A 13508-nucleotide genomic window follows, 5' to 3' on the forward strand; every position below is an offset into this window, starting at 1 on the left:
AGGTGAACTGGATATACTAACACAAGGTGGCAAAGTGGGTACACTGAGGAGGGGACTGTCTTTTATGAGGTTGGACTACAGATACCAATGCCCTTCAAACTCTGAAATCCTGTGATGTGTTATGGCCAAAATTTGCATTCAGCTCGTTATTCCACGTCTCGTGCTATTTTCACCATGCTGCTTATTGTATAGCTATGCTGAATATAAACATGCCTATTACACCTTAGTGAAGTCCTTATTGGTTAAGTGAATCCATAAGACTAATTTAAAAGCATAGTCTAAAAACAGGACAAAACCGCTTGTTAAATAGAAAACCACTTAGTGGAAAGAGCACTGGACTTGGAATTAGGGGACCTGAGGGCTTTATAAACAAAGGAAACTCAAGATCTTTTCTACCTTTTGTTACTAAAATTTCATAAAAGAGTGAAAGTTTGCTCTTCTTTTCATTTAATCGCTTTTTTAAAAAAAGATTAGACATGAAATGTTTGGTATAAATTTGCTGAGTTTGTATTTAGACTAAATATACAGGCTCAATTAATCAATTCATTGGACTAGTCAAATCAATAGGATTTAAAAAATGCAACTGATCCTTTACAGAAATAGTATTGTATACAAGATACACACACACACACACACACACACACACACACACACACACACATTTTTCATAACATAGCATAATGGACTGTTCACAATCTGCAATATTTGAAGGCTATAACAACAAGACATTACCAAATTAGATGTCTGAGCACTTCTAGTTTTCCTAAAATACTCATTTTAAACTATGGAAAAGAACACTCATAAAATCACAGCAGATTTAACAGACATCTTTAAGCAAAAAAAGAAAAAAAATCAGATATTAATTCAATTTGCCACTTCTCCCTACTCCCAAAGACTATGAAATAGTCACAAAGAGTAATGCCTACTTTTTTAAAAAAACAACTGACTGAATTATTTCTCTAAAAGACCATTTTCCATTAAAGTTTTCAAAGTATACTGAAGCTGCAAATAAAGCTTGCCTCCTTTAGTACAAGCCTTCATTGGTGTCTTCATTGCTGCTTTTATAAAGGCTCATTAATGAGAAAGAGTTTTCAGGTCTGAAAGATGGGTCTATGACCAATGACGTGAGCCTGAATCTATACAGACATTGGGCTTCATTTCACTGATAAACTTTGAACAAGCTGCTACACGTGAGAAAGATGACCAGTTTCCAGCTTTGATCACACTAGCACATCATTTAAAGTTATTTCAAATATATCTGTTCACATTCATGAGATCTTGATCATGTTACTTAGGGAGAAAACTATCATACAAGCACAGATCTTATTTTCCTGACTCCACTGCCAGAAGCTTGGAAGCTGGCATGCCAAAGAAAGTAAAAGGTTTCTTGTCAACAGTTGTTAAGCCTATCAATGCCAGTCTGAAGAGTATTAGGAAAGATACTATGTGTTTATATATTGACAAAGATAATTCTTTCCTATGCAGATGTCTGGGTACTGTTGACTAATAATACACATGTACTCAAACATTTGCCTCCAGCCTCAGGGAACACATCTGGAAACTGAACAGCAGCCTGTGGCATACATAATACATCTGGAGGCCTCATCCCACACTGCCACCACCATCAGTAAGAGCTTCACTGCTGCTGTGTCTCACTGGGCTGGGCAGGGCCAGGATGCAAGCAGATGCACAAGCTAAGCTGACACAAGTTGGCGGATGTCTGTCCAAGCCTGAGCCCAAGGGAGCACAGCCCTTCCCTGGTTGATTATCTTTAATTATTTCTTATAAGGGAAGGTGCTCTGAGAGGAGAAGCACAGAGAGTAAAAGTTAGGTTATAAAAAGAAGAAGATGCCAGTAGAAATCTAATTAAAAAGATCTGTTAAGAGCATTTCTGTTTGGGGAAGTAAATATTTTCACAAATACAAATGAAGGTAATTATAAAAACAAGCTAAAGAAATCACAAAACTGCCTTGAATGCTTTGAAATGTTCCAGGAACTTTGAGGTTAAACGTAATCTTAATCTAGGTGTATGGGCTTCCTGCACTAAACTTTAAAGGAAACTTTAAAAATGAAGGAGAGTGGAGGCAGAGCCAAGATGGCAGAGTAGTAGGAAGCAGCACAGCAGGCTGCCTCCCTCAATCCCTCCAAACTGATGTAGACCATGTACCAGACTGAATCCCAATGGAGAAACCCAAGAAGAAGCTCCAATGAGTTATTTTTCCAGCCTTTGCAGAGACATAGAGCTCTGCAGCTGTGCAGAGCATTCCAACATATTTATGGAGGCTGTGCACTAAGGCAAGAATGGGTCCCAGGACCAGCCCAAAGGAACTAAACCTGTGTAGGATTTAGGAACAGGTGGCAACTGACAGCTCTGTTCCTTATTACCCAGTTCCAGGCCAGAGATCCAGGGCTGACTGAGAAAGGCACCTGGACCAAGGGGTGGTACTTTAGGATAAAAGAAGTGGCTGCAGGTCCTAGGCTCTGAACTTAGAAGAGCAAGTTCAGAAGCCAGCAGCAGCTGTGTGCTTGGACCCCAGGAGCAGAGTGGGTCTCAGTTCCAACTTCTAGCCCAGTCTGAAGCCTGTTGAGAAAACCTGGGCAGGAATCCCTGAACAAAGGGATGCTTGAAGTTCTGTCACACAGCAGAGTATCCCACATTGCTGATAGTGGATAAGTAAAACAGCAGTCTATTGTTGCTCAAGGAAAATACTTAAATTCATGACTGAAAAAAGAGCCTAGACATTATATTTCAAGAAATTTTAAAAGAAAACTACTTAGAACTAGAGGGCAAAGTAGAAATAGACAGAATCCACTGGTCCCTGACTGAAAGAACGCCCCAAATAAAAACTCCCACCAACACCATAGCCCAAATCTAGAGCTTTCCTGAGGAAAGAAGAAAGAACTAAAATACTGAGGAGCCACAGTCAGGATCACACATGATTTAGCAGAAGTGAAAATGGAAGAGCAGAAATTTTAGAATATATTATTTACAGAAGGCAAAGAATATAGGTATAAAGCCAAGAATAACTTATCCAGTAAAACTGAGTATAATTCTACAGAGGAAAAGAAAATGATCCTTTAATGAAATAGAGGACTTCTAAGCATTCCTGACAAAAAGGCCAGAGCTATACAGACACTCTGAAGTTCAAACACAAGAGCTAAGAGAAATATGAAAAGGTAAACCTGGAAAGACATGTATGAATTGATAAAGACAGGAATGAAGAAAAACAGATCAATTTATACAATGACAACAATATCATAAAGACAAACAACTCTGAAAGATTGAGGACCACTGATCAGACCAACCATGATTCCAGAGTATTAATGATAAAGCAGGCTACTCACTTCCTAATAAAGAGGTGAAACACTCAAGAGTGCTGAATCTCAATCTTTCCCTGCAACTGTCTCTGTCTCACACACATATGCTTTTTCTTTTGGACGTGACAATGTGGAAATCTGTTTTGCCTAACTACACATGTTTACAAGCAGGATTTTGTTTTTCTTTCATGCTCAATGGGGGGTGTGAAGGGGAGGGAAAGAAGGAAGATTTCTACAGATTAAAATTATACACACACACACACACACACACACGCACACACACACACACATATATGTATATATTAATGAAGGAGAGTAAAAAATTGACAAATACCTTAAAAGATTTGAGTCATGAAAAAATTCAAACTGTACATAATTTGTGAATTTTGCACAAATGTCAGTTATCACTATTACAAAGGAAGATCAATTTCATATGGCTTCATCTGTCAAATGACATGTGAAGTATAAACAATGTCTACTTTAGGCAGGACCCATTTAAATGAGGAAAAGACAATTAATTGAAAACATCTCTCACTGAAGTACATGATGAAACAGAGATCTAAAACGAACAACCAGAAGCCAAAATATTTTCAAGTCTTTTGTCTTGACTTCTGCAGATATAGGAAAATAATGGGAGAAAAAGTATGATGGCCCAAATGATATAAAGAAACTGTACCTAACAACTCAAATAGGATTACAGAATATTCTAAGTTACAGAATAACTTATGTGCAGTTTCATTTATACACAACGCAAAAAGTACTACTACTCTAATGCCTTATCCTGAATTCTGGAAGACTATGTCTGTGAACACAAGTTCTGAAAGAGCTACATAGTCTACATAGTCTACTGTCTGACTACCAATCTAGCTAGGTATGGAGAGATTCATCACTAGGAGACTGGCCACTTTGAGCATGGTAACTCATGAAACATAAAAATAAAATTGTCTGGCTCACAGTCTTGAATAGCCTCTTTCACTTCTGCAATGATAGTACCCTGGCAGCAGAATAGGCAGCAAAAGGGTGCTACGAATCATATAGTTTTTAGATTAGCAACATTAACTACTGATAATCGATAATAATGAGTTTCTTGTCCAATTACCAATGAGCAGACATTCCACTGGAGAACTTGAATCACTATAAATATTAATATTCCTGATAAATGACATCAGAAGATATAAGAAAATTACAGCCCAATAGAAGGATTGCTCATCTGAAGAGGCAGATAGAGAAGCAGACAGAACTGGTTTGATTATGCATCCAAGGCAACAAGAAACAACATTTCATGGGGAGTTCAGTCATCTCACCTTGTCATACTCATGATGAGCAACAGAAAAGACCAATATAACAATAAGTGCAGCTTACGTAACTTGCAGAAGCTAAGGTAGAGAAATCTTACAAAGAACCTGTCAAGGTGTCCCAAACTAAGTCAACATATATTTTAATACTTGATGACTTCTGTTTCAACAATCCAGCTAGCAGCTTCTGTGGGAAAACTGCCATCAGCACAGGTTCTTTTGATCTGCTTAACTAAGGAAAGCAAGGTGAAGGGGTTGACAAGCTTACTTTAATTCAGCATACAAATATCATTCGCTTAGTTCAGGGGAAAAAAAGCCACCACCCTGAACTTCAGAACAAATTACAAACATTAACAGACAGACTAAATACAGATTCATAGTTACCAACATCTAGGTTCAGCCCCGGAGCTCAGAACAAGGGCTGGCCCAGAGTCACATGCGCCACCACTGCTGTGAGTAAGAGAGCTCCAAGGAACAGACAGCCAACCCCTGGTTTTCATATCTTTTTCAGCGTCAGGGGTGAGTCACACATGCAACTCACCCACGTGACCTAAAATCATCACAAAGAGGCGACTTAAACCCACGTGGTCTAAGAGCCTCTGCTGTCCCAGACATGTAAACTAGGCCCCACCTTAGTTGCCAATCCACACCCACTGAGGTTTTACACCTAATAGGGGTTTGGGCCTGGGGCTTAGCACCTAGTAAGGATTACTCCAAGAAAACAAAGGCCATTTTGCTTACCAACACAACTTCTATGAAAAGGGAGATGGAGTAGAGGACAGATAGAAATGTTTTTTTGAATCAGCTACCTACAGTCAAGAACAGCAATTTGTTAAAGCCAACAACACCAAATTAGTATCTAAAGATGAGAAGATGAGGCATGCAATTAAAATAGCTCTAACCTGACATACTGATATTAAAAAAAGGTAATTGATAGAACAGATTTTAAAAAGTAGACGATGACTCAAATGACCACAATTTGGAAATGTAACAAATATATAACTAATACAAAGTAAACACAACAAAAGATCTAAGTATCCAAAAATGGCATGAGCCAACAAACACTTGATCTCTTTCCCAAACAGAAAGATATGGAAACCAAAGACATTGATTCAGAATATTAAACTTATAGACAGTTCTTGCTTTATGAAAATTTGTAACATGCAAATTCAACTTTGCACAAAGAATTGTGAAGGAAATTTGTATTCCAACCTCCCCGCCTCCAAAAAAAAAAAAAAAAGCCCTCCAACTGAAAGAGAAGAATGGATGTGTGGTGAGACTACCAGGGGCACCACTGGAATAGGGGCTTGGCTTGAGATCTCTGGCACTAAAAGACTAGACATCTGCCCTGTTCTGCCCACCTTTTGTCTGTGCTTGGGCACAGCATGTCTGTCCCCAGCTCACGCATATTCCTCCTCCTGCTCATGCTTCTATATTCCTTGGCCTCATGTGCCCTTGAACCACGTGCTGGCCTCCTTGCACTGTTTCCCTCCATGTCCATGGGCAGATATTTGCATTACTTAAAAAGTGCTTTACACAGAGGTCTGCAGAACTGTCTGTATGTGCAATACCTTATAGAGGATAACATAACGAGCAGTTACTGCCTCACAAAACAGCAATAAGGCAGTAGCGGGGAAAATGATTTTGTACAAGGTTTGGCAGAAAACTGTCCAGTGAATATTTAAAAATAAAACTGGAAGGAGGACAATAAATATGAAAAATGTTAAGAAACTGTCAACATTTCTACAACTACCTCTTTTTTCCCCATCAATGACAGTGGAATCACTACTGTTCTAACATATAAGCTCTTGCTATGCTACAGGAAGAAATACAAATGGCACCAATGGGAAAAAAAAAAGATAAATCCTCCAGAAACAGATGAGTTAAACAAATGATTTTAGTTATGTGCACTTTTAGCTGGAGTTTAATTTCTCTATCACACTGACCTTTTAAGCAAATGCTATAGAGTTCTAGATTCTCAGTATAAACTTGTATAACTGTTCCGAGATAAAAACTGTCCCAGTGGGTATAACCCACAAGTTATTCTGTAGAAAAGTACCCCCTAAGTGCTGGAAGGAAATACAGGAAATATTCTCTCAATACCTGCACTACTTATGAATCAATCTTTTGATGTTCTGAGGCACTGGTGAAAAGAAAGGACATTTATTACAATATTCATTAACTGGTTCCTCCTTGCCTGATTCAATATATATGAAAAGAATATTGTGAAGCTAAAATCAATACAAACACAGATGACTGCTTTTTATAATGTCAGATAAATCATTAACAGCTGTATTCCTCAGATAGCCTGAAAAGATTTTTATAGGAGAGATGCTGACTGAAGATAGATCTCTTGTAGCCCTTAAGGCCAAAGCTTCTAAATATTTTACTTTTTAATCTTCAAAGCCTTTGTTATCTCATTAAAAATTATGAACTCAAATGAATAATTCTACATAAATGATTCCATATTCACAAAATATTCACAAATGTTGTTTCATAGCTCAAAATTCATTAGTACATTCCCCTTATCCACCCTCCCCCTGACAAAAAAAAAACCAAGTAAAAGAGAAAGAAAGAAAAGAAAACACTGAGAGGCAATTATCTGAAGCTCTTCCACCACAGCACGTGGTTCTAAGTAGTACTGAGTTTACCCACACATGTGAAGAAGTGGTTATGGCTTGGGAGGGGTTAATGAAACCGGAAATAAAACTGATTAACAGTCTATTTGAAAGAATAACGCAATAAACTGAGTTAACACTGACTAGTAGTTGTAGGAATCATTTAAAAGCCATTAAGTGCCACACTTAAAATTTAAATCATGTGGAATAAGAGTAAGCATTGGTACATGTGAGAATGATTAATCAGCAGCAAACTTTAAAAGATCTTAGGTTTAGAGCGAAGAGGGACCTCTAATCCAAATTCTTTTATTTTACAGATGAGGAAACTGGAGCACAGAAAGGTTAATTTGCCTAAGGTCACACAAGGTAACGGTACTTTACAATACAATTTTAATATCACACATAATTTAAGGTCTTTGAGGCCAGGGATTTTTGTCTTTGTATCTCTCTAGTGAAGATCAGAGCACCAAGCTCATTGTCGGCACTTAACTGCTTACTGATTACACTATATTTAGTTCATCCTACACAGACAACATACAGAATGGCTCTTAAAACAATAATCTCAAATGGATAAAAAGCTGACTTCTTCTCTGAGGAAATACATAACCCTAATGAAGAAAGCCCTTAATTTTCATTAAGAATACTAACTTCATACCTTGGCTAGTTTTTCTCCTCGGAAATTTAATGTCACTGCTTCGGTATTTCGAGGATTGTGAACTTCTATGTGAACCTCATCATTGTCTTCGTATTCTCTTATTAATGCTGCTTTCAATCTTGCCATTTCATTCTGTTCTCCATGCACTAGTATCTAGATGGAAAAAATATTACACATTAAAGAATCTTCACTTATTCAGCTAATATATCTTCATTTATTCAACTAATAAGCTAGTATGCATTAAGGAAATACCTAAAACACTGATTTAAAAAAATTGGTTTTACTACTTTAGGATACACACTAAATTGCACTAGGAGATGGAAGCATGCTTATCTTTTTTTTGTATTGCTTTTTAATTAAAATGTTTCTGAAATTAATAGATAGTAAATAAAATGGCCATTTCCACAGATAAGAAAAAGAAAATGCAAATCTCTATTATGCTCAGCTTGCTTTTCTTTAAAAATAAGCAATAAACTCGACATGTAACTTATAAAGCTAACCTACTTGTTTGTGATTCCTTATGACCTTCCCTTCCTTCTGATGTCTTCTGTACATTTATTTTTAATTCACGGCATGAAAAAAAAACTTTAAAAAATTGTCTTTTTTTCAACCAATGAAAATCTGCCTTCTTTTCCTTCCACCTCCTTTGCCATCCTCCCCCCCCCCCCACACTGAGAAAGAATAACAAAATCCCTGTTAACAATATGCACAGTCAAGCACCTGTACTGACAATGTCCAAAAAAAAAAATGTCTCAATTTACACTCAAGAGTTCAACACCTCTCTGACAGGAGATGGACTGCATGTTTCACTATGAACCCTCTTGAAATGTGCTTGGTCACTGAATTGATCTGAGTTCTTAAGTCTTTCAAAGTTGTCTTTACAATAGTTTTACTGTACAAATTGTTCTCCTGGTTCTGCTAACTTTATTCAGCATTAATTCAAATAAGTCTTCTCAGTTTCTCTGAAACCATCCCCTGCATCATAACAGTATAAAGATAGAAAGAGGAATAAGGAGGGTAGATTAAGGAAGCGAGAGGTCCTAAGGAAAAAAAACTCTAACAAAGGATTTACAAAAAGTACTTCTTTTTGTGGTACCAAAGAACTGGAAACTGAGGGGGTACCCATTAAATGTGGAAAGGACAAACAAGTTACGGTATATGAATATGCTAGAATACTATCATGCTTTAAGAAAGGATGAAAAGAATGGTTTCTTATTCATTTTTATTCATTCTCATTCATTTTTATAAAAAGATCTCTCAATGTTCCTTTTTTCTGTTATTTTATCCTCATGCTCCCTTCTTCCAACTCAAAGCTGTGGGTGGTGGTGGGTATATGGAACAAATTCCTTATAATAAACATACACAGTTCAAACAAAACAAATACCCACATTGGCCATGTCAGAAAAAGGCACCTTGACTGGCTTGTCAGTTGGTAGGTAGCATGCTTCATGACTGACCATCTAGAATCATGACTGAACATTGTATTGATTAGAATTCTAAAGTCTTTCAAAGTTATTTTCTCTTGTAATATTGTTTTATATACAAGTAGTCTATTTGGTCTTACACAATTCCTCTATGCCATGGCAGGGTAGGAATTCACCAATCTAACTGTAACATCCTTCCTTGTCCTCTTACTTTTTAATAGTGAAACTTTTTATATTTAGCTTATTCATTTTGAATAAATTTTGACACATGGTATAAATGCTGTTTCAAAACTAGTTTTTGCTTGATTACTATCTAGTTTTCCCTGCAATTCTTATTGAACAGTCTTTCCCTATTATTTTAATGTATGTTGGGATTTATCAAAGATGAAATTCCTGTGTGCTTCTGAATTTTACTTACCTGATCCATTACACTGATAAACTTTTCTATTTATCCAGTACCATACAGTTTTTATATTTATAACTTTATTAGACAATCTGAGGCCTGGTTATGCCAAAATCACTAAATTCCTACCTTTCTCCGTAATTTTCCTGCATATTTATAACCTTCTGTTCTACCATGTGAATTCGGTTATTTTTTTTGTCTCATTCTATACAGCACTTTCTTAGTAATTTTATTGGCAGTGTAAATTTACACATTATTTGAAAGCAGTCTCAGCATGATATTAGATATCTCCCCATTTATTTATATCTTTTTTTAAATTTCTTTGAAAATTACTTTATAGTAGGATTTATTTAAGTTCTGTAAGTTTCTTAATAGGTTAAATCTGGACCTAGAGCAGAAGAGAACTTACACGTTTTCAAGTTCAATCTCCTTTTATGTCTGAGGAAACTAAAGCATAGAAAGGAGTTATTTTCCCAGGATCATTTTGCTAGTAAGTGATTTAAACTGAAGCCTCCTTGAACCCAGATCTAGTGCTTTAACCACTATACCATGCAGCCTACGGAAAACTCAGAACTACTTGAGTGGTCCTCCTAGTCCTCCACATTTCCAAACTTCTGTATTTTTGTTGTGGGCTCTACCATTCTTCCAGGCACTGCAATTTTAGCATTATCCTTGACACTTCACTCCCTGACCCTACATATTCAATCAGTTACCAAATCTTGGCATTTTCCCCTCCACAATATTTCCTCCATGTGTTTCTTTCTTCTCTATGCCCACAGCCATTACTCTAGTTCAGAAATTCTTCACTTCTCCCTGGACTATTGCAATAAGCTCCTCACTGGTCTCCCTGCCTTAACTCTCCACTTCCAAAGCATCTTGTGATTTTTCCTAATGGGCAAGTCAGTATTCAATATAAGCTCCTCTGTTTGGCTTTTAAAACTCTTCACAACCAAACCAGCTAATCTTCACAACCTTACTATAGATTATCTATCTTGCCGCCCCTTCTGACCAGACAAAACTGACTTTTTGCCATTGCTGCTGTTGAATCGTTTTCAGTTGTGTGCAACTCTGTGACCCCATTTGGAGTTTTCTTGGTAAACCTACTGGAGTAGTTTGTAATTTCCTTCTCAAGTTCATTTTATAGATGAGGAAATTGAGGCAAACTGGGTTAAGAGACTTGCCCAGGGGCACACTGCTATTAAGTCTCTGAGGCTAGATCTGAACTCAGGTATTCCTGACTCCAGCCTCAGTGCTCTATCTACTGCCCCACCTATCTGCCAGGTGCCACTGTTACCCATCTCCTATCTCTTTAGTTTATAATGGCGGTTTTTCATGCCTGAAATGCTTTCCTATCTCAATTCTACCTCTAAGAATCTGTTTCTTTAGAAGCTCTGCTCAAGTGAGACCTGCTACACAAAGCTTTTCCTGATCTTACAGGCTCCTCATGACTTTGAGGTCAGCAACTAAATATAAATGTCCCTACTGAAAACAAAGAAGATAGGGAAAGCAGCTGAATCAGAGTAAGGTCTATGCTGGAGCTCACACAATTTTGAAGGTGCTGAGGGACTACTGTCCTCCATTCACTCCTTCTTTGGGTTTTTTTTTTTTCTCTTCTTTGCCATTTTTTGGGAGGGAGGATTAAAGGGAGAATGGTAGGACAATATGGTTCATTGGAAAGAGCAGTAGACTTGGAATCAGAGAAGCAAATCCCAGTTCTGTCACTTACTTATGCGACTCAGATGATTAAGTAACTAACCCACTCTGGGCCTTTGTTTTCCTATGTAAAATGAATTGGACTAGATGGCTCCTAAGGTCCCTTCCAGCAGAAGTAAAAATTTAGGGGTACAATATAAACTGGAAAAATATATTTGTACATAGAGGAAATAAAAACAAAAGATTCTAATTCATTTAAGCTCTGGCGTTCTCCCTCTTTGTCAGTAAGACGAGGTCAGACTACATGATTTCTAGGCTTCCTCCCAGCTCCAAGTTCTAGGATTACGATCTAGGTTTGAATCCCTTTTCTACAACTTGCTAGCTGGAGGACCCTGCTGCATATCTCTAGTTACTTGTCCATAAAATATTCTTGCACTACCTACTTCTCAAGGTTGCTGTGTAGAAATCTCTATGCAAATCTTACAATAATAAATCTTAAAGCACTAAATAAACGTGAGCTAATAATAATAAGTCATATAAAAACATAATTCAAAGAACTTAGTGTCTGTTATAACATCACAAATAAACTTTTCCCACAATACTCAAAAGAGCATAAAAAAAAAGTGCGGGGCAAGTACACCTGACAGTACATGCTGTGGTTATTGCCACATTAAGGATCAATTTGAGGAAAAGCGTACCTGTCTAGGAATTAGGCTAACTTGAATTGAAACAGTTGCATTAAGGAGAGTAATGTGTAATACGTTTGGAAAAATGATCTTTAGTCAGCTTACTAAGGAGTTTTGGGGAACAGAATAGGGAAGAAAAGGGAGCTCTTAAGGGATGGGTCTTGCAAGGTGACAGAAAAAAAGTCTTAGTGCTAAGTAGCTTAAAACTATACTAAGATTTTGGGAACATACTTTATTTTCTTAATCAACAAATATTTATTAATGAATCAATTAACTGAGGCTGCTAGATACCACAGTGGATACAGTTCAAACTTGACTTTTCACAAGAGCTGTGTGACCCTGGATAAGTTAATCTCTCTTTGCATCAGTTTCCTTAGCTATATAATGAGGATAATAATAGCACCTATTTCCCTGGGTTGTTGTGAGGATCAAAGGAGGAATTATGTACCAAAGATTAAGCAACTTCAGCTCTCTCCAAGGTCTAGGATACCCAGAATCTAAAAGAAGATTTAAAAAATACAACCTAAAAACCCAGAAACTGATGCTTACTGACCCCAAACTCGCTCATCATCCCTCCCTCACCTCTTACACTACTAGAGGTAAGGCCACACTAGCAGCCTCAAGAGCACAACACCAGCTTACATCAAAATCCACCCTCAAACCCCATAATCATCTGCCTCTTTCTAGTACCACGGAGACACCAGCTCTTAAGCTGGGCAAGCTTTCTCAGGGCTCAACAGCCACTTTGGCCACAGCCCTTCAGGAGCAAAAGCCTGCTGAGAGCTGAAATGTGGAAGTACCAGTGTTACAAATCTATGAACTGGTGGTGCTGGGAAAATAGGCTCTGGACTGCTACACCAGCCAGAGAACTGAGAATCAGAAGGAATGGGATGGGTCACCAGTGCATGTCAGAAGCTGTGCACTCCACTGAAGCTGAGGGAAAGAGCACTACATCAGCTGGGGCCAATTCTAAGCACCCAAAAGTCCACTGGGGCTGAGACCCAGGCTTGTGAGCCATGAATTACCCAGCATGGAAAGAGGCTTAGATGCTTTGAGATCTAGCCCTCAAAGAAATCACAATCAAAGGAGAGGGATACAGGAAATGAGTAATAAGGGGGAAAGGGGAGGGGAGGAGGTTGAAATACCAAAGATTTCAAGAGGAAGAAAACTTGAAGACCTTGAACATAAACAGATAAAGCAATAAGAAAGCAATAAGAAAACAGTAACAGAAGAAACATTTTCTCCAGATCTAGTAAATGAGTTCAGGTATCTATGAATAAATACTGCAAAATGAAGGAAAATGATCTAACTTTGATAAAGCAGAGAAGAATTTGAGGAGAACATGAACCATAACATGCTGTTCCTGAGTAGTTCAAAAGAGAAATGAGAATTATAAAAATAGGATTTATGTCCTGCAAGGCAAAAATAACGCGCAAAAGAGGAAAACTGGAATCTA

The 13508-nt window shown here is 37.6% G+C and overlaps 1 protein-coding gene across 2 annotated transcripts in view; it reads right to left on the reverse strand.

Annotated features, from left to right (window-relative positions):
• CPSF3 (cleavage and polyadenylation specific factor 3) overlaps window positions 1-13508 on the reverse strand; it is a 65817-nt gene that overhangs the window by 18381 nt on the left and 33928 nt on the right. For both annotated transcript variants that reach the window (XM_036751473.1, XM_036751474.1), the window contains one exon: window positions 7887-8039. In XM_036751473.1, coding sequence (XP_036607368.1) covers window positions 7887-8039 — 153 coding nt within the window. The remainder of the gene's footprint in view (window positions 1-7886; window positions 8040-13508) is intronic.

Source organism: Trichosurus vulpecula, chromosome 3 (genome assembly GCF_011100635.1).
Source record: "Trichosurus vulpecula isolate mTriVul1 chromosome 3, mTriVul1.pri, whole genome shotgun sequence".
Taxonomy (NCBI): Eukaryota; Metazoa; Chordata; class Mammalia; order Diprotodontia; family Phalangeridae; genus Trichosurus; species Trichosurus vulpecula.